Raw genomic sequence first — 23,013 nt, 5'->3', positions numbered from 1 at the left:
AGGGATGAATAACTTTACAAATACATGCTGAATTTATCAGACACAGGGCAGCAATCATTACAGATGAGATATATTAATGATGATAAATAATGTCCATGTGTCCAACTCACTCATGCATTCAATGGCCTTTCCATGCAGTGTCCTGCCTTCTCAACATGGCATAATTTCACACAGGGACATTATTGCATAATACCAAAGACAACGTGCATGTTTAGTGTTTTCTTATATATAGTGCAGTTTAGATTAAAAAGTCAATAGAGTGATTATTATTCTTGCTGTAGTATACTCATTTAAAATCTCATGAAATCCAGGGTTCCACAGAAGTCAGCTTGAAAACCTTGCCCTAGTATGCTTGCATCCATTCACATAATTTCAATTATCACTTGCCAAGCCACAAATCAGACATCATCCAGGAAAATTTTCCTGGCCAATACTAATTTGAGCAGTTCTCAATTTTGTATCTCCACAGCTCCTGGCAGGGCTCAATATATACTTGTGGAAGAAAAGATGGAAAGGAGGAGAAGAATGGGGGATACTAACTAATTCTTACAGCATTTCTGTATATGTAGGGTCTGTCGTGAAAGTGATACAGGGGAAAGTTAAAAAAATCACTTAGCATAAAATTCCTTGTTCAAATTAAATATGAAAATAGTTTTAATTATTAATGTTAAGGGTCTGTTGCATTAAAATAGGCTTTTAAGTGAGATTTTGTAAGTGGGATATGTGCTATTGTTAAGAAACATAATCTAAAATTACCAAAATAGTTAACTAAGATACTAAAATAGTTATTAAAATATTACTAAGTTATTAAAATAATGACTAAGATAGTAAAATTGTTTTTCAAATAATTACTAATTAAAAGGCCATAGTCTAGATACGTTCTTTTGCTGCATTTGTAATTTTTTAAACTCGCAATTTACTTCCTGATTTTTCCCCATTTGGGTTTCATTCTTCCTTGTGCCAAAACATCTAGTCTATTCAATTAAAAAGGGTAAGCTGGGAGGTTGATGGAATTTTATTAGTTGTTGGTATCTTATTGTTAATTTTGTCCAGCTTTGGGACCTAAATACCACCTAGAGTTTCTCTCTGAATCATAGGGAATCTATGGTTTCTGCCCATGGGTTTAATTATTATACATTATAGCAGGTAAGTCATTTCGAAGTAGCCACTGATAATTACCTTGCTATTGTTCTGTGACTAATGTCACTTACTGCTTCTTAATAAGGACAGATTATCCTGATATTAGTGTAATTTATAGTGTTTGCTTTCAAGAAAACTTATGTTTCTCTCTTTTCTTCCTGCCTACCTTGGTGCTCTGATAGTTTCAAAGAAAGCATGGAGAAATCATCGTACTCCGACTGGCTAATAAATAATAGCATTGCTGAGCTGGTTGCTTCAACAGGCCTCCCAGTGAATATCAGTGATGCCTACCAGGATCCACGCTTTGATGCAGAGGTAAGAGGAGCCCCTCTGGCTGCAATCCTAAGGTTCAGTTGTCACACTGTTGAAAACAGTTGAAACACAAAAAGGAACATTATACAGATCGACAGCAATTCCTGAGTTTACTGGTAATTATTTTGCATCCTTCCCCTGTGATCTTATTTTTAGCATTGCCTACTGTTGACTCTAAGTTAGAAAAACTTAGAGTCTACCCTGATTTATAGCAAGATGGTTATCCTTAGTCTGATGCTGTTTTATGATTGGGTATATTTTGTATTAAACTATGAACTACTTAATAAAGAAGTGTATATAACAAAGTTATTTCCCAATAGACCTTAAAACAAGTACCGTATTTATAAAAATTGCTTCCAAGAAACAGTAAGTTGGTGTTATTGTTTAATAATAATTAAGCACACTGTGTTGATATACAGAATATATTAAAACAATTTTGAAGTTTACATTCTAAGGTAGAGTATCATACAGATAAATTCACATGTACTGATAATGTGTCTATGTACATATGTGTACTCTATATATATACTCATATATACATATTGATTAAATGCAAGGCTTCCTATTGAAGATTGCCCAGCTGAGCTCTGAAGAGTAGCATTTTTTTGGTGAGGAAGGGTGAGGAGACATGTGTTCCAGGCAAAGCTGAGCAGACATGGGGTGTTGGGGAAGTGAGATGGTCTAATGTGGCTGAAGGGCCATGATGCATGAAACTGGAGAGGGAAGCAGGGATCAGATCACCAAAAGACTTTGAAAGGCATGTTAAGAAGTTGGAGTATTTGTTCTGTGCAATGGGAAACCACTGAGTTTTAAATGGGGGAGAAGCAAGAGTTGTATTTTAGAATGATCACACTGGCTACAAAGCAGGGGATAGGTTAGTAATGATAACAACTGAACAGTTAACCATCAACCCTGAGAAGTAGATGTCATCATTCCCATTTTACAGAAATTGAGAGCTGCTCTATGGCTCTGGAGGCAGACAAGGATTCAGTTCTACTACCACTCAAACTCCACAGCCGATACTCTAAATCCTGCCCTGTGCTATCTCCGTTGTCTGTGGCCAGGACATGGTGATGGCAGGGGGGCTGGGGTCCAAGTCTAATTTATAACTTCAGTCAGATCATCTTTGCAGATCTCTGCAGGAAAATCTTATATTCCCAAACTTACCACCTACCTGTAGCTGCCTAGCACTCTCTTCCCCAGGCTACATTTTCCATGTATTCTCTATTCCTTCTTGAGGTTAGAGGCTCCTAAATCCTTACATGAACTCCTAGTCTGGGTGGGGCGCCTTTCCAGCTGCTCCCTTGGCTGTCCTAACACTGACTACCCTCTAGTTCTCCTCAGTTTTTATACATTAAATCTGAAATTCGAGTTACCTTCCTTAGGAAAGTTCACAGTTCAAAGTCCTTCAGTTCTCCTCTGGTAAGGTAGAATGCTACTAACTTGGTTATATGACTGGCACACTGAAAGTGATTTACAGATGTCAACATTTATATACTTTTCCATTGTGGTTGGGTTAGGACTGATGTTATGTACTTTTGCCTTGTGCTGTGTTTTTGTCTTCCTTGAATTTGAACTCACCAGTTCTTTGTTTTTCTATATCGTTTCATTGCACGTTTGAATCCCCACCAAATATATTGTTATATTTTTCATGTCTCTGAACATTGCATAAATTGAAAAATACTATATGTATTAGTCTGTGGCTTACTTCTTTTTTCCTCTCAACATCGTTACTGGGTTATGTAAACATGTAATGTATTCATTTATTTCAAGTATTCTACTGTATGAATAAGCCTCACTTTGTTTATCCACTATAGTGTGACTGAATGTTTGGATTCAGTGAGTTACTGTCACATATATAATTGCAAGGACATTCTCTAAGTGCTCAAGTATAACAGTTTTCCTAGAATTCATATCTAGGAGAATGACATGCTGGATCATAAACTACAAGCATCTTTTCCTTTACCAGGGAATAAAAAATTCTTGTCCAATCATTGCTCTTTTTTTCTTATCAAAAATACCACATTGAGTAAGTACAATTAATATCTCAATCATACTTCTTGCTATTACAATATAGTGAGTTTGAATATACCATATCATTTTACTACAGGCAGATTTTTACCATATCCTTTTCTGATTAGTGATACAGCCATATTACATTTTCCTCCATGCTCGTAGTCTAGTCTAATAAGGCAGTCTGTTCTGCTGATCCATAAGAAGAACAATGTGGAGTCTCCAAAGGCAAAAAGACAACAGTTATTTCTGTGGGATTGGGCATAAAAATTTCATGTCCCTATCTAGTGGTTAGAAGCAATGATGTCTGAAGACAGTAAACTGTGGTAGGTTAAGCAGTGACTCTTTCATGAAATCACTTTCTTCTCTATGATAAAATAAAGCATGAACTTAAACCATCATTATTTGTTAGTCCCTCACCCAAACGCTTTCAATCTGTGTGGCAGCAAATACTAAATTTTAATTGCGAATCTGAAGATGCATTGTATGCTGATTTTTACATGTTTTCTTTGCATGGTACTGAAATTCAAAGGTAGTTTACATTTCTCTTCTCATTCTGAGAGAAAAAACTGGAAAGGAATTAATGCACATAAAGGTGATAGAGAGGTTGGGGATGGAAGAGAGACAGTGAAAGAGAAAGAAAAGAAAGAAAGAAAAGAAAGAAAGAAGAGAGAGACTGTGTTCTGTCTAAATACAGACATTTAGTAGATATGTCCTATAAATGTGTGTGTATATGTTGTGTATGTATGTTGTGTGTATGTACGTGTGTCTTATGTATTACACTAGGTCAAGCAAAACTATTTATCTGCTTATGCTTCCTCTCTCCTCAATTATATTTTACCTCAGGGACAGGTGGCAACTGTTTATTAATAATAAATGAAACAGACTCAAGACTGAGTCACAGGGCTCTCCCAAGAGGCTAAGAGACCTGAACCTTTTCCCCACAATGCCTGATGTAAGGTGGTATAGATCATAAGATAAAGACAACCATTTCAGGTAATATTTTTTCATTAGTGTGTCAAGTATTTCCCTCAAGATAAAAAAAAAATCATGACAAAATGAAATTGCTTCATACTTTCACCCCGTTGTAACCATCTGCACAGATAAAACAAGACCACGGCATTGCATTAAAGAAAGAGTTTAATAGACATGAGGCCAGTCACACCACGTGGGAAATGGAGTTATTACTCAAATCAATCTCCCCGAGAATGTGGGGGCTAGAGTTTTTGAAAAATAGTTTGTGTGAAGGGGTGGGGGTAGCTAGGCAGTGGGTGCTTGACTGATTGGGGGTGTAATCACAGGTGGGTGGGAAATGGTCCTCATGTGTGCTAAGTTGCTTCTGGATAGGGCCACAGGAGCAGTTGATGGGTCCCCGTGGAGACTTTGGTCTCCTCAGATGCGCAAAAAACCTGAAAAGACATCTCAAAAGGCTAATCTTAGGTTCTACAATAGTGATGTTATCTGCGAGAATAATTGGAGAAGTTGCATATCTTGTGACCTCCAGAATAATGGCTGGTAATCATTTATGTCTACACCTTAGCAGAATTCAGTCTTCTCTTTCCTCCTAGCCTGGTGCCCTCTCATTAACTTTACAAAGATGATTGAGCTTTGGAGAGAGAAGAGCTATTATTATTTACTATCAACTAAATGTCTCCCAAAGTTAGCCTGGCAAAGCCCAGAAATAATTAAGGGCAGCTTGAAGGACAAAGGCAAGATTGAGGTTGGCCAGATCAGACCTCCTTCACTGCCATAATTTTCTCTCACTGTTATAATTTTTGCAAAGGTGGTTTTACCACCCTTAAAAATGATTCTAGAATCATCCTAGAGACAGAGAGCACCTTTTAGAATTGTGTTGCCTTCCTGCAAAGGTCTGAGTCCTTTCTTGTTGAGTCTGGTACATGGGTCCATATTTTTCCCCAGTTGAATAGTTATTTGTCAGTGGTATAATATTAAAAACTTTTTTAAATCCAGGATTAATTGATGATTATTATCTCCACTGAGAAAAGTGCTTGCTTTTTTGTTCTCTGCACTGACTTCTCTGAATAGTTTCAGGTTGGTTAACAAGAAAGATAATTTGCAAAGAGGTAGCATGGGGAATCCTTTTCAGAGCATTTCCTATATTTCCAACAAATTTTCTCAACTTAAGTGTACCTAATGGATTTAAATTTGCCAGAAACACAATTATTCAGAGCACTAATGATGCAGCATTTTTTTTTCTTTTTTTGTTCCTTAGCTCAGCTAATCTGGGTTCTTGTCTCATGACCAGAAAGAATTAGGCACATAGACACATTGAAAGGTGAGGAGGACAGAATTTATTAAGCAAAAATAAAGCTCTCAGCAGAGAGAGGGGGGTCCTGCAAGCAGGTTTCCACCTCACAAATTGAATACCGGGACCACTACACATGAGTTGAAGAGGCCGGGGTCCTCCTTGCATAAGGTGTTAATTCCTGGTGACTCCACCCCATTTCCCCAGAGCATGTGGGCCTCCAGTCCATTGCAGGCATGCAGGCAAGCACCCTGTGCAGGTTCCCTTATCTGTGCAAAACAACTGGCGTAAACAGTTGTGGGGCAGGTCAAAGATTCTCCAGGGACCCTTCTCTGTCTGCCTCTTGCCTCTATCATTCCTTCTCCAAAGAGGTACATCTAACTGCCATTAGAATACGGACAAAGACAGATCTTAACTGCTTCCTGCTGACAAGGGGCACTATTTTGGGAAGATGGCAGTCAGATCTCCCTCAGAGGCCTATCTACGGGTCCCTAGTAAAAGGGAGCCATTGTCTGAGGTTCTGGTTGCATGACCGTTTGGAGTTTGACGACCTAAAGGGGAGAAGAGAAAAACTTGGTTATTAGAAGATGTATCAAAATGAAACAAAAGTGGGGGGTAAGGAGAGCTCAAAAATCCCAAGATATCTCGGCATGCCGAGATAACTAGTGGCTATACTTATGCCTGCTAGGATTTGAGGGCATGGGGCTTGGCTTTGATTAACTTTCTTGGTGTTATTTCCCCAAAAAAGGAAACCTCCAGGTTATGGGCACCCTATTTACTCCCACCACCTGGCAGGATTTGTGGGATAACTGCCCAGAACTAGAATATTGATCCAGATTTTTACATTACCCATCCCTTTTGTTTCTTCTGAGCTGCAGCCAGAGATCACTGGTTGGTTCACAGGAATAAGCAGGGTGAATCTAAAATGCAGACAACAACTTAAAAACAACTAATGAGACTAGAATATAATGACAAATGTATGATAAGTTCTGGAACATAATTTTTCTCTCTTCAGCCCTCATTTTTGTTAAAAACAAATCACGATAGGACTGAGTTGTTTGCACAATAAACGTTAGTCTTATATTTGGCCTGATTATTTGCATAAAATGCAGCAAGAATAATTACTTTCACATAGGCCTTTTAAATTGGTATTGATGGAACTCTGTTCCACAGAATCTCAGATAAGACCTTTTAAAGCCCAGCCCAGCCATAGGTTTGTATCCTCAAATATCTATGAGTTAGGTAAATTCCTGTCTTCTTAAGTCCCAAGAATATGGGATACCTGTGCCTGTTAGAAAGTGACGTTCTTTACTCACCACAGGTTAGAAACCCTGTACAGGGACTGTGTAGACAAGGTATGAGGACAGTTTTCCCAAGGGTCTTTTATTGGCTCTGCAAGGCAAGCTTGATTCCCTAAAGGACAGCATGCCATTCCAGTCAAAGACTTGATAAAACAAGGCTTGATAAAACAGTTTCTCCAATTGCATCCTATTGCAAAAGAACATAGATTCTTATTGCACTGACGTAAATAGGTATATTGTCATGAGTTAAGAATACTCGGCCAGGCGCGGTGGCTCAAGCCTGTAATCCCAGCACTTTGGGAGGCCGAGACGGGCGGATCACGAGGTCAGGAGATCGAGACCATCCTGGCTAACACGGTGAAACCCCATCTCTACTAAAAAAATACAAAAAAAGTAGCCGGGCGAGGTGGCGGGCGCCTGTAGTCCCAGCTACTCAGGAGGCTGAGGCAGGAGAATGGTGTAAACCTGGGAGGTGGAACTTGCAGTGAGCCGAGACTCGGCCACTGCACTCCAGCCTGGGCAACAGAGCGAGACTCTGTCTCAAAGAAAAAAAAAAAAAGAAGAATACTCACAAATAGTTTTCAAACTCTAGAGGAACCTGGCAGAGAGAAACAAATATGCTCCAACTTTTGTCTACAAGAGTATACCTTATTCAATTATTAAAGACTGTAAATAGCTCAAAACAAAAGTTTCCTTGACTCTGGAAAACAAGGATGAACAATGTTTTAAGCAAAAGTTAAAAAAGATTACTTAGTTTTTCTATTAGTTCACTCCATTCAATTAACTCTTGTTCTGCTTGATATTCATGAACACTTCAGCTCTTCATGAATCCTGTACATTTTTCCTTTATTCCAATGTCATGGTCTACAACGTTAACAGAAAACTGCATTTGAGATCACCTGTGAAAGTTCTACAGCTGACTATAAACCATCTTTTGAAGAGGATCAAAACAAGAAAACAATCGTCTGTGAACAGCAAAATATCCAGAGTAGTTACAGTTAAAAACACGATTGACAAAGAAATTTGGTTATCTCTGTGGTTTACAATAACTTAATATAATAACCTTAATTATGATTGATAGCATATACTCAGACATTAGAATTTTAGAAATCCTATACAATTTTGGAAGATATATTAATGTTATTCACTGAAATATAACCTGAAGAAAATTAAGCATCATTTTGGCAATCCCATGTACCTAAACATGTCGAATAATCCTGTTTACCTCTCTTTCAGATGTTTCAGTGGCCCTCTGTAACATCCAAAAGCTAGGGGTCAGGAACTGCAGTTTGATTTTTGCCTGTTAAATATGTTTGAGATTTAGAACACTTGATATTAAGAAATACAATTCCAGATTACCATAAGCTATTTATTTAGCCAAAATGATGACTCAAAAAAAAATTTTAAGGTAAAAAAACTTTCATTATCCTTTACTATTATATGGAAATCTTACTCAAGGGAAAGAAAGCCAAATTTTACCCTTGCATTAGTCTACTATTAATGTCAACTCAGTTTTCTAATGAAATCTTACAGACAATTCTATCCAATCTTAACCAGTTTGACCATGAGGTAAGATTCCTATGAACTTTTTATAACCCTTTACAAATTTTGCTAAAGAGCATATTGGTGACTTAAGAGAATGTTGGTGTGCTTTTATTTCAATGCACAATTTACAGAAATAACTGTATAGTACTCTTTTGAATTTAGTCAGTCTGTTCATGCACAGAATTCCTTTTGCAAGATTAATTTTTTACAATCTTTCCACAACTTGTTTAAACCTTAAGCTTTATCTCATCTAATTCAAAACAATCCTTTAACCCTAGGTAAAAATTTACATTTCCACACATTATTAAAATCTTTTACTAAAAACATATTTTACACACCATTTCTTACACACCTTGCGTGTAAATTCATTTTCAGTAGTCTCAATTACATGTATAATGGTAACTCTTAGCAGTTTTTAACGTTAATGTAAAATCTGGTAAGTTGTTTTAATTATGTACTAGGTGCCAATAAAATTTGACTCCTTCCAGCATAGTTAAGAATCTGGTTAATTCCATATGTCCCCAGGTCTTACCAAGTTGTAAAGCAGGCAAGTTGAACAGTTCTCAAAAGCCAAAGAAGCAGTTTACAACCTTAAAACAGTTAGCAAACCTAATACCTGATTTGCATAGTTTTGACCACCTATTTACATTTTGATGACGTTTACATTTTACCAATAATCTTTAAGACTGTTTTTATATCTCAAAGATTAAAGTCGCATGAACTAAAAAGTATTACAACTTTTATCTTTCTTTAAAAAAAAATTCATCTAAGTGCTTATTTTTCTTCAAACCAATTAATTAGAGCTCTTTTCTTTATAAACATAACACACATAACACATATATGATTATATAGACAGACAGAAGAAAATCCAGTAGTTGTAAGATTTTTCATTTGCAGTCTAATTTGATTATTGGCCTCTGGGTGGAGCCCTTTAAGAGCAAGGCTAGGAAAGCTCGTATTTTCTAGGGCCTAACAAACGGATATGGCTGGAAGACAAAAACAGATTTTGAGAGGGATCTATCTGCCTCTAATTTCTGGGTTCCATGAGGAAAACAGAGGTTTCTCATAAAATGAGATCTGTGGTGCCTTTTCTGTTTTTCCCAAGGAGTCGCAGGCCCTCAGAAATTATTTTAGGACCTCTCATGGGTGCATTAAGAGTGGCAAGACAAAATGGAGAAAAATAATTCAGTCAACTGAGAAGAAACCTTTTTTCCAGAAAAACAAGATTCAAGAAGAGAAAAAAACCATAAAGGTCCTTTAAACATACTTAGGTATCCACTTTTAATTAAGCTGAGCACTGCTTAAGAAAGTCCTTTTAAATCCCTTAGTACCTGCCTTTAGCCATGCCAAGCAGCCAATATTTCTGGCTTTCGAACTTTACCAAAAGTAACCTCACAGGTGAAACCAACAAGCCTCAATTAAGGTTATGACTTAACTATGAGTATATGAAGTATTTTCAAAGGGGAGGTAAGCAGTTTTTACAACATCTAGAATCTTTAAGGGTAGCTCAGAGAAGGGAAGATTTAAGAAGAGAAGCTAGAAGTTGTTCGTGGAGGGGAAGAGAATCAGCAAATGGTAGAAGTCACACAGCTATTGACTTGAAAGTATTCATTCTTCAAGCCAGGATTGAACCTGAGCCACCATTGTAAAATGTCAGAGACTAAAAGCACTCCCACGTGGTTACAGGTCATGCTCCCAAGGACGTAAACAAAATACAGGCCTGCAGCCAAGTTTGTTACTAATCAGTTTGTTGGGCTGACTTGAAAAGTGGACTTACGGGGTCCTACACCCACATCCTATCCTAAAGTACCCCTCTTTCTGATAGAACCATACAGAAAGACATGTAAAGCATACCAGATTGGCTACAGCTTAAGACAAAACTCACAAATCCTTTTTCATTAATCAAAACTTTACAGAGAACGTAAACAGTGATCCTTACCATTCCTTTTACTAGTTTGCACAGGGAGGGAGAGGCCAAAAGTCCAACTGGTAAAAAAAAAAAAAACAAACTTTTGCCTTTTGCTGGCGTGTCAGGCTTCTGGATTCCCTTCCCCTCAGCTCAGTTCTAAGCCAGCTTCCTTGGGTGCCACAGAGGACACTCAACCTCCAGAGAACTACCATCTTGCTCCTGAATTGTTTTTCTTTCTTTCTTTCTTTTGAGATGGGGTCTTACTCGCCCAGGCTTGAGTGAAGTGGCGTGATTTTGGCTCACTCCAACCTCCACCTCCTGGGTTCAAACAATTCTCCTGCCTCAGCCTCCCGAGTTTGGGAAATTAACTTTTCCCAGTTGGAGATGCATCCAAGGGGAGTATCCTGTAGTACAGGGACACAATTACCCCTCTGTGAAAAGAGGACAGAGGAAAAAGGAAAAAGAAAGGAGCCCTCAGGCCTCAGGATGCATTTGAGAGAGGTACAGACTAAAGATGAATGGTTACCCAGCTAGGAAGAGGAGATGAGGTGTCCCTAATTCCTTTGTCTTCCCAGTGAATATGGGGTACATGAGGAAAAGAAAGAAGAGGTGTTTCTTGTCTTTCTTCTGTCCTTATATCTTCAAGTCCTGGCAACCTTGACAGGGTGCTACCCATGAGTGTCAGCGCAGCTTCCACCCATGTTAACAGAGGGGCCTAGAAGGTGGGAATATCTGTACTCACCCACGTATGCCCTGTCTCCACTGTTGTCATTACCTTTGAGTTCCTTAGACCTTGACAGACTGCAGCCAGCAGCTGGATGCCGCCTCCTTATCATAAACTGAAAGCTGAGGTAAAGCTGAGGAGCTGGTTCTCCTCAAACAAGGGACGAAAAAAAGGGTATCTTGTGAATTGGGGTCCTGGCCTAACAAGATGCCTTCCAAAAGGAAAAAAAAACTCTTGCATAGAAAATCTCCCTATATCTGCAAGGCTTCATTAACTACTAACAGGGTGGAGAAAAGGAAGGAAAAAAAGCTTAGGTGCAGGTCTGGGAAGATTCCTTGGGGAGAAACCTCTTATTCTTATGCAAATGGGTTTCTCCATCAGGGAGAAAAACCTTTAATTGCTGTCTCCACCCTGGGGCTCCCACCAAGCTGGACCCCTTGATCAGGGGAACACTGGCCAGCTAGCCACCACAGGCTCAGGCCATGTGCCCCAGACAGGAGGGAGTGGGACAGGGAGCCACCGCTCACCCGTCTGTCCTGTGCACATGCCTGCGACCATTGAGGTGAGGATGATACGCCCCTAATATTGTAAACGAAAAGATAGGTGTCAATACATTCCCCCCAAAATGAAGGAAAATCCATGGAAAAGACTGGGTTGGACTGAGGCCGACATTTCCAATGCCTGAGAATGATGGGGTAGGGAAGGGGGCAGTTTCCCCTGCCTTCAGAAAAAGTCTAAGGGTGAAAAAGCCCAGAAACAAAAGTGAGAGAGATGTTTGGGTCCACATTTTACTCACCCTTCTGACAAGTCCCCATAGAGGCCACCAAAATGATGCAGAATTTTTTTGCTCCTTAGGTCAGCTAATCTGGGTTCTTGTCTCATGACCAGGAAGAATTAGGCAGACACATTGAAGGGTGGGAGGGTGGAATTTATTAAGTGAGAAGAAACCTCTCAGCAAAGACAGGGGGTCCTGCAAGCAGGTTTCCACCTCCCAAATTGAATACCAGCACCACTACACACCAGCTGAAGAGGCCAGCTCTACCTCTGCATTAGGCCCAAATTTCTGGTGGCTCCACACCATTCCCCCAGTGCATGTGGGCCTCCAGTCTGCTGCGGGCATGCCCAAGTAAGCCGCCTGTGCAGGTTCCCTTATACGCACAAAACATCTGGTGGAACACTTGTGGGGCAGGTTGGAAATTCTCTGGAGAGCCTTCTCTGTCTAGGCCTTTGTCTGCCTCCTGCCTCTATCACTAATATCTATTCTAAATTTCTCATTAGCTCAGTGGCTAACTCTGGCAACTGAATTCTTTTTACTGACCCCAATACATCAGAAATTGGGATAGAATACCCCAAAATGGATTGGCCGTATTCTGGGATTTCATACTATGGATACATCAACTTTCAGTAAATAGAAATACTGGATATTTTTTAGCTTACAGGGGAGGAAATGGAGACTTGGAGAGTTGAAGTGATCTGCCAAGGCCATGCAGCTTTCTTAAGGCAGAGCACAGAGCACACTCTGGGCCTTCTGGTTCCTGATTCAATGCTCTTTCCTTTAGCATCCTCTTGGGGAGAGCATCAGCTGCTGAGGGTCTGCCTAGGCAATAGAGTCACCACATTCCTCCTTTCTCCCTTCTCACAGGTACATGAAGTCATGGCCAGCATACCTACCTTTTTGTCCTATCTGCTCTGCTCATGAGCTGAGGAGTCTTGGGCATACCACTTAGTTTGCAACATGTGAAGTTCTACATAAATACCTTATAAACTGTGCAGATATAGTCACCAGGTCCTCCCTTATAGGAGCCAGCAGTATGATAAAAGTGGCCAGACATCCAGGGACCAGGTTTCCTAGGCACATTGGAGATGACTAAATGTGGGGGCTGGCTGTGTTAGTGGTGGCAAATCCATGTGGGTCTGAAGCAACCTCAATTCTTGCCTCCTCAGAAGAAAGAATTTGACTGAGGGGCATTAGGCAGAAGGAGAGACTATGGCAAGTTTTAGAGCAGGATTGAAAGTTTTTTTAAAAAAAGCTTTAGAGCAGGAATGAAAGGAAGTAAACTACACTTGGAGGGCCAAGCAGGTGACTTAAGAAATCAAGTGCGCTGTTTGATCTTTGACTTGGAATTTTATACATTGACATACTTCCAGGATCTCTCATTCCTTCTCTCTGATTCTTCCCTTGGAGTGTGCTGTCTGTATACATAGTGGCCTGCTAGCGCTTGGAAGGGGAGCAGGCACAGTGTGTTTACTGGAGTTGTATGCATGCTTACTGGAGGCATTCTTCCCTTACCAGCTGAATGTTTCTTGAAGATCATATATCAGTTAAACACTACCATTTTGCCTCTTAATGCACATGCTTGAGTCTGCTAGCCCAACTCCCAAGATCTTATCAGGAAGCTACTTGTATTAGTCGGGGTTGCCTAGAAAGACAGAACTAATAGGAGATACGTATATATATATTTGTATTTGAGTGTTAAGAAGTATTCACTCATATGATCACAAGGTCCTACAATAGGCTGTAAGTTGAGGAGAAAGGAAGCCAGTCCTAGTCCCAAAGCTGAAGAACTTGGAGACCCATGTTCGAGGGCAGGAAGCATCCAGCACAAGAGAAAGATGTAGGCTGAAAGGCTAAGCCAGTATGACTTGTTCGCATTTTTTTGCCTGCTTTATATTCTAGCTGTGCTGGCAGCTGATTAGATGGTGCCTACCCAGGTTAGGGGTGGGTTTGCCTTTCCCAGCCCACTGACTCAAATGTTAATCTCCTTTGGCAACACCCTCACAGACACACCCAGGATCAATACTTTGCATTCTAGAATCCAATCAAGTTAACACTCAGTATTAACCATCACACTACTGGTCACTAATTTCAGGGTTTTTCTATCTATCGGGAGACTGCCTTTTGTTGGCACTGGCTGTGGCCAATTATTATTTTAGAGAGACAATTTAACAACCACCTGACCATCAACTGATGGTCACCTGACATTTGTGGAGGTTGCGGGGGACGGGGCACTCCTGCCCTGCTCCTGCCTGACTAGCTACCTACTGTAATACCTGTACTGTCCAAGCTTATGCAACCCACCAACCCTTAAAACATATAGCTAAAGCCAGTTACACTTGTATATTTCAAACATAGCCCTGATGACTACATTTACAATCCCTGTATCAGTTAAAGTAATATATAAACTTCAAAATTTCTGTGGCTTAATACAATAGAGGTTTAGTTTTTGTTCATGTTAAGCCCAAATGGGTTTTCCTGATCAGTGTTGGTGGGATAGGGAGGTGTTCCCTATTATGCGAATGAAATATTTCAGCAGCAACTTATGAATGACTTGCCCCATGGACCATATTGTGAATTCTTCAGACTGATAACTGCTGGTGCTGATCCCAATACACCCATTTGTGTGCATTTGATAGTTTCTTCTTCAATTCGGACTAGCATAGGAAGCTTTCCAGTTTGGGAATTCATGATGCCAGTGGCTATTTTCTGTTAATAAGAGATAATTTACTCTATCAAGCTTTGCTTTAGGTATACAGTTAATGTATGAAGGGAAGCTAATTTCTAATTTCTGTGTTTTCCTATCTTGATAAAATTCAGGGAAGTCCTTAGAAACTCTGCCCAAAGATATGCAGCAAGAGAATGATCTTTATTTTGAAATCTCAGTTTTGAAACTGTTGGTCTTCCTTTTGATAGAAGCTACAAAGGGATGTCTTTAATGTTATGTAAATCCCATCCCAAGTGCTGTCAGATGCCTGCTGAGAGGGCTATGGGGCAAGTAATCATAGTTGTTTACCTGCTGGGTGTTCTCTTAGTGATTGTCTTAAATATTTAATGGAGTCCCTCCTTGTGGTGAACAGAGCAGACTTAGCAGGTGAGCCATAGTGATTACTTGCCTTCTGAATGCCTGTTTGACTTGGCTCTCAAAAGTGGCACCTGCTGGGCTTGATAGCATACGTGGTTTTAAGGCCAAACTCTTTGGCTTATGGGTGGAAAAGTTATGACAAAAGATTATATAAGATGTCACAGAGCCAGAACTAAGTTTGTGAGCTTTAAATTCTGCAACCTTATGAAAATCACTGTTTATTCTGTTACAAGAGTCTCTGGAAAGAATGTAAGACAGGAAAGACCGACTCAATATAATATTGTTTATTTATGGTGGTACAAGAAACCCTCATGTTTATGAGTCATCTGTTCTTAGGTTTTGTAGCTTTATCAGTCATCTGCTCCATGGGAACAGGGTATCCATGTTTGTTTCTGAAGACATTGTCAGGATTATTATGTATATTGATTTCCCACTGCAGCAAAACAGATCACCACAAACTCAGCACTTGAAAACAACACCCAATTATTATTATTATTATTATTTGAGATGGAGTCTTTCTCTTTCACCCAGGCTGGAGTGCAGTGGCACATTCTCAGCTCACTGCAACCTCTGCCTCCTGGGTTCAAGCAATTCTGTTGCCTCAGCCTCCCGAGTAACTGGGATTACAGGTGAGCCAAGATCATGCCACTGCACTCCAGCCTGGGTGACAGAGCAAGACTCCGTCTCAAAACAAAAAAGAAAATATGCATATACTGTTTATGTATATACACTCACATATATTATTCTATACACACTTCTATACATTATTTTAAACATACTTCTCTTTGGCTCACTGCAAGCTCCACTTCCCAGGTTCACGCCATTCTCCTGCCTCAGCCTCCCGAGTATCTGGGACTTTCCTTTCCTTGAGTGTGGACAGGACCTGTGAATATGTTAGGACAGTCACTTCCCTGGTGATGTTACGTTACATGGCAAAGACGATGGGATGATCACTCCTGAGATTGTATAAGCCACTCTGGACATTATGTAAGCTTACATAATGTCCAGAGTGGCTTATACAATCTCAGGGAAGTGACTGTCCTAACATATTCACAGGTCCTGTCCACACTCGAGGAAAGGGATTATTCAAGATATGTAGGAAGCCAGAGTTGGGGGTGGTGGCAGGTGGGATTCTTAGAGGCCATGTTAGAATTTTGCCTATCATAGGCTGGGCATGGTGGCTCACGCCTGTAATCACAGTACTTTGGGACTACAGGCGCCCGCCACCACGCCTGGCTAATTTTTTTTGTATTTTTCGTAGAGATGAGGTTTCACCGTGTTAGCCAGGATGGTTTCAATCTCCTGACCTCGTGATCCACCCGCCTCGGCTTCCCAAAGTGCTGGATTACAGGCGTAAGCCACCACGCCCGGCCAGTATATGCATATTTTTAATAGATATTTTAAACTTAACATGTCTAAAGCACAGATTATAGTCTCCTGCCCCCCAAGCCTGCTCCTCTCTCTGTTTCCATATCTCTATTGAGGCAACACGATCCTTCAAGATGCTTATGTCAAAAAAAGTATAGGCATGATTCTCCCTTTCTCTCATGTTGAACATGAATTCATCAGGAAGTCCAATTGCATAATTTATCCAGCATCTGACCACTTCTTACCACTCAGCTGCTACCACCGACATCCAAGCTACCATCATCGCTGTACTATTTCATGTACAAATCCTGTTAAACTGTCCCTCTCCTTTTACTTTTCCCCTCTATACTCTTTTCTCAACACAATAGTCAGAGGCTATTAAATTTTAAGTTATATTACAACTCTACCCACACACTCTTCAGCGTCTCCTTGTTTCACTGGAGTAAAAGCCAAATTTGCAATTCTTTCAGAGACCTACAGTGCCAAACACCATCTGGCACCCTATCATTCACCCCCATCCCTTACTCATACTATGCAAGCCACACTAGTCTCTTTGTTCCTACAACGTGCCACTTACACACCCACCTCAGGGGCTTTGCACTGGCTACTCCCTCAGCTGAAATACTCTTCCCCCAATATCTGCATGGCTCATATCCTCTCCCCTTTAAGACCGTTGTTCAAATGTTACCTGACAGTGAGGCCTGATACCCTTGGTACTCCTTACTACTCTTATCATGCTCTGTTTTTTCCCCATCATCTTACCATCTTCTAACATATAATTTATTCATTTATCTTTGTATTGTTTACCATCTCTCTTCTATCACTAAAATGTAAGCTCTATGAAGGTGAAGATTTTGTTGTTGTTTTTTCCACTGATATATTCCCAACACCTAGAACAATGTTTAGGACATAATAGACATTCTTGTTGAATATTGTTCAATATTGTTGAATATATTATCTATGTATAATTTATGTATATGCTTTATGTCATTAAATATATTATATATTGACATATGAACTTAATACATATTTATAGGAAAAGGTGAGGAAGGACTGGTACCAACCTGTTAATAATTGCTATCTCTACAGATGGCAGGGTTAGAGCTTTTAATTTTATTCATGCTTTAAATTTTTCATGTGTTCATATTATTTTTATAATCATGAAAAATTTTAAGATATTCTAAAATCTTAGACTCTCTGTATCTTATATGAAATTATGTCTTACCAGGTTACTGTGAGTCTTCTTAAGGTTATAAACAATTATTGAAAACTGTGATTGAAATAATACAATATCTAAACAAGTCAACTTGCCTTGCTGTATCTTTGGGGAATTCAGATGGATTATTTTCTATTCGTCTTTGCCTTTGTTTCTTGGGATTTATTCCAACTAGGAGCATTGTCTGAGATTGTCCCAATAGCATGTACATAAACTGCATTTGCAGATGACCTGCTCTTGTATTACGTGACTTCTTAGAATGCATACTCTATTTACAAATATCTTCACCATTACAATCATTCTGTCCTTGCTTTCAACTGGCATTGTGCCTCTGAATTCAATTTTCTTTAGTTAGTTGCACTTTAGTTTATCATCTGTGACACTTTCTGCCCTTCTCTTCTTATTAGATTCCAAGAACACATTAAAACAAATACATTAATGCAAAACAAGCCATTATTTAGTCAATCTAAGGTATTATATTCTATTGTTTAATTCAGTATTTCCTTCCATTTGTGTAGTTATGGAGAGAATTTTCAGAGCCATCACATGCAGTATTTGCTTTTTGCCTACAATAAGAATGAACACTGACTCAACATTTAAATAGAAAAGGTTCATTCAGCAAAGGGAATGTCAGAAATTAACTAAAAAGTAGGGCAGGCCTTATGCATGAATGGATTTGGTGGTCCATTTATTTGTTACAAATTCAGGAGAGGCAGGAAACCCATCAGCACCTAGATCTCCTCTGCCATGGAAGGCCAATGCCCAGAGTTACACAATTAACACTAAGGCGGTGTGATCTAAACTCTGTAGCTCTTCAGTCCCATGCAGTTCTTCCATGTAAAGTTTTTCCTCTGATTTTTTAAAACCTATTATAGACAACTCAATAGTACTTATCCTTGTCATGTAGCAGTTAAAGATAATGGGGCTCCAGGCTCTGAGATTCTGTGACTGAGAGCGTTAAAGCCCATTTTGCCTGCCAGATCTTTGTGATGGAGCACTCCCGCACCCCCACAATGGCTGCTGAGAGCTAGCCTGGCAGGAGAGGTCATTCTCTATTCTCTGTAACACTTTCTGGTCTATCAGTTATGCTTCTGTTACAAAGGGAAATGTGCAAAATTGAAAACATTAAGAGACAAAGCTCTGTGGATCAGCTGAAATTCATTTGCTCTTGTCAATCTTCTCTCAGTTTCTGTTACTTAGTGTGAACCAGTTTGAGAACCTTTCCTGAGAAGAAGGGTAGATTGGACAGTGGACATAAGAATTACAGATGAGCAGGAGGGGAAGGAAGGTTAGAGGTTAGAAGTTAGGGGGATTACTAAGACTTAAATAAAATATAGAATGGGGAAGCAGTGGGTAGTGAAAACAAATACAAGTCCCACAGTTCTAAGAATCCAACAGACTTTGCTGCATGGGCAGTGGAGAAAATGCCTCAGCTCCAAGCATGATCATTTATTTTGTCAGGAATTTAAAGAATCATGTACAGACACTATTCTACCAGCCATTAGGATTGATCCTATGTGTAGATAAGACAGACCAAACTCAATTCTCTCTCTCATATTTCATGGAAATCAAGGGACTGACTTGGAACATTGGCTCCCTCAGCTTGTCTGGTTACTAGAATTTCTCACCAATAGATTACCTTTGGGGAGAAAGTATTGCTTTAGATTATTGTTAAAGTTCTGCATATCTTTCTAGAGAAAGGAAATACACTGAACATTAATAAATAGTATTATATTATCACCAATTTATTTAACATTTCCTTTGACCACTTTTGAGAGACTGGAAAATATAACAAGTACATGTTGATGGCTCCAAGAGCTAAACCATCTTTAATTAGATCCATTAATTGAAAAGGCCCCATGAAGACAGAAACTAGGTAACATTTTTAAGTAGACATATCTTTGATTGGAAAGAACTAACCACTCCCAGAAATATATTTAGTTTAACTGTTGCCTTCTAGAAAGGCTGCTTTGTCTCACATGGTCTAACTTTTGAGACTCTAATGGTGTGAATGTTAAACCAAGAATGACCAAGCAGGCACTGTGTGGAACAACAGAGCAGAATTTTTTGGCAGGTGTTCTTTTCAATATTAGTAATATTTGTATTTGTAAAACTCCTTACAAATTTTGAAACCCTTTCACACACAAATTTTCATAAAACAACTTGGAAAACAAGAAAAAGCACAAAGATGAGAATCAGCTGTGAGGCCGAAATATGAAGATAACCAATGTTACCATTTTGGTGTGCAGGAGATAAATATTAATGATAAAATTGAGGCATTGAAACTTTGGGTGACTTCGTTGGGGTGGTGTGGCTGATGGGCATTTTTAAGCTCCATTGACTGATTTGATATGGAGAGTTGGGGTTATCTGGTGAACAGGAATGATTCTTTCCTTTATACTTGCTTATTACTCTTTCTCCCTGTTTGGAATCTATTTAGACATCCTGTGCTTCTTTCATCTCCCTTCTCTTTTTCTTCCAGCCCCTGCAAAGGATAAAATGAACTCCTGGGCCTTGCCTTTTCATATGGTTACATGAACTAACCTGGATTAGCACAGCTTTCCAGAAACAACAGCTGCTACCTCAAATAGGCAATTATTGTTCCTAGTTTGTAAATTTTAGATAATAAACACAGGTAATTTAGGCAATTTTTAGGGAATTAGAAATTTCATTAATGATTTTTGAATTTCATTAGGGAATTTCATTAATGATTTTAAAATGGAAAAATTCACTCTCCTCACACTCTGCCATCCTTCCTTGTTCTCCTCTCCCACCTAATTGGCCTCATCAAGCATGTTGATCATCACCATTCCTTAGCCTCTCCTCCTTCCCTCAACCATGATGGAAACACTTTAAAGACACCCTCTGCATTCTCTGATGCTTCACCTCTTCTCCTGTGCTCAGCCCATACAAGACTCAAGCTCTGAATAGACGCAGCTCTGCTTTCTCAGTGTGACCTTCCTCTCTTCCAGGACTAACCACTTGAATTTTATTCCTGATCACATCCTTTCTTCCCTTGACCATTTTTGCCTTCAATTATCCCACTATGTTGCTAAATTCAGTAAGCCATTTTCAGTCCTTATCTTATTAGACTTTTCTATAGCATTGGACACTGTTGCTTCCCCTAAGTTCTACTTAGAAAATAACTTCTTCCCTTATGGACAAATTACCTGTGTTTATTATCTAAAATTTACAAACTAGGAACAATAATTTTTAAATTCTCATAGCCAAGAAATTCAAAGGAAACTATTATGGTCATAATTTTTCCAGGATCCTTCAATGTATATAATATGCTTTTGTATAACCACAGGCATGTACACCATTATCATTTAATGTATTAAATATTTTCCATATGAGTAACTGTTCTTGTATAGCATGATTTTAATTAGATGCATAATATTGTGTTGTATGAATGTACTATTATTTACTTAACCACCTCCCTCCAGTTGAATATTCGTGTTATTCTAATAAATCACTAAGATAAATAATGCCATGGTTCACACTTTTACATGTAAAGCTATGTGCATAGCTTTGATAATTATCACAGGATAAATTCCTAGATATGAAATTGACAGGTCAAAGAGTAGGTATTTATACTTTTTAGGCTCTAGATACACATCAATAAACCTATTTCCAGAAAGGTTGTAGAAATCTGTTCACACATTATAGATGCAGTAAAGCCTTCAGGTTAAGAGCATGAGCTTTGGAGTTCTTGTCCATCCCTGTCACTGATGTCAACTTTTTCTTCTAGCACCAAATATTGTGTTCCCCAATGTTCAATTTTTAGTCTTTTTGTTGGACAAGTTCTCTCTTGCAATAACCATGCAATTAACTTAAATCTTACCCATGCAATTAACACAGAGGACTGATGACTCCAAGATTAGTATCTCCAGCCCCTCCCACTTGTAACGTGTGTCCATTTGGAGTTCGTATCATTTCCCTCAAATTTCCTGTGTTCCACACTTCAAGGAACTCTTCCACATTTACTCAAGCCAGAAACCTCAATGTTATCTATCCTCCATGGGTATGGGAGAGTGCATACTCCCACTTTCCCAGAATAAAGAAAAACTCTTTGGGGGAATTGTAGTGCTTTAAAAGTGATGGGTAAACAAAATTCTCTTTTATTTAACTGGCGAACAGCCTAAGGTTTGTTTTTCTCACCACCAGCTTCTAAATTGTCTTTCTTACTACATGTTCCTTTTCTTCTTGCCCATTGTGACCTGTCCCTCAGCTGCCCGGATTTCGTAGGAGAGGTTAGACAGGGGCTACTGTTGTCCCAGAGTTGGCAGAGACAATTGTGTTTACTACTTGGTGCTGCCTGAGACCCAGTGGTCCGTACAATATGTGACCCTCCCTCAGCAAAACAAAGCAGACCCAGCCATCCTAGTGCTGCTATGGCTAGCCTGAGTCTATAGATTATACCTCTCTAAAATTGGCTTTCTTCTCTTCATGCTTACTGGTATTGCCTTAATTCAGATTTTATCCTTAGGGAGAGGAAGAAAATCAGTTTGTTTTTTTGGAAGATAACTTTGATGGATGTGTTTGCCTTTGGCTGTGCTCCTTTGAGCCAGTCTCTCTCATTCAAGGCAGTTAATCTCTGTAAGTCTCATCTGATAAGAGAGGATGATAACAGTACCTACTTCATGGGGTGGTTGTAAAAAGTATAAAATAATGCATAAGAAAGTGCTGAGCGGAGTGCCAGACACAGAGTGAGCATCCAACAAATGTGAGCTTATCATCATCATTGTTGTCTTTGAAGACTCACTGTAAAGGATCTCAAGCTGCTCCTGATTTCTCTAAACAGAGTTCGTTGTCTTTCCAATAGTGTTTGAACGTCCTCTACTTGGACACTTATTTTATCTCAATATTTCTATCTTTCCTAGACTGTGAGTAGCTCAAGGGTAATGACTATTTGAATTCATTTTTCTATCCTCAACACTAAGCAATGTGTCTGGTGCATAGGAGGTGGTAAATAAATATTTTTTGGAAGAGTACACTGGACAAATGATTTATGCTTATGTTTTTGTTTCTGTGTCTGGAATTCTCAAATATCAATCGATGTAATTCACTCTGTTAACAAACTAAAAAAGGAAAAATCACATCATCTAAAATTACATGACTAAAAGGTATAAGAATTAAGGGATAAGATGACGTGATCATGTGGCAAGAAAATCCAAAACACTTTACAGGTAAGATATTAAAGTTAATAATTGAATGTAGCAAGATTGATGGAAACAAATTTAATATTAAAAAGTCAATTATATTTTTATGTACCAATTACAAGCATTAGAAAACAAAATACTGATGTCATTTACAATAACATGAAGTTTTTAAACGTCAAGATACAAATATAACAAAT

General features: G+C 39.1%; 1 protein-coding gene across 1 annotated transcript in view; it reads left to right on the top strand.

Annotated features, from left to right (window-relative positions):
• Positions 1–23,013, top strand: part of PDE11A (phosphodiesterase 11A) — a 462,469-nt gene that overhangs the window by 248,140 nt on the left and 191,316 nt on the right. Inside the window, exon 6 of the mRNA XM_028830876.2 lies at positions 1,323–1,455. Coding sequence (XP_028686709.2) covers positions 1,323–1,455 — 133 coding nt within the window. The remainder of the gene's footprint in view (positions 1–1,322; positions 1,456–23,013) is intronic.

The sequence above is a fragment of the Macaca mulatta genome, chromosome 12 (assembly GCF_049350105.2).
Source record: "Macaca mulatta isolate MMU2019108-1 chromosome 12, T2T-MMU8v2.0, whole genome shotgun sequence".
In the NCBI taxonomy this organism is placed as follows: Eukaryota; Metazoa; Chordata; class Mammalia; order Primates; family Cercopithecidae; genus Macaca; species Macaca mulatta.
The sequence above is the reverse complement of the archived record's forward strand: the minus strand, read 5'-3'. Positions and strand labels throughout refer to the sequence as shown.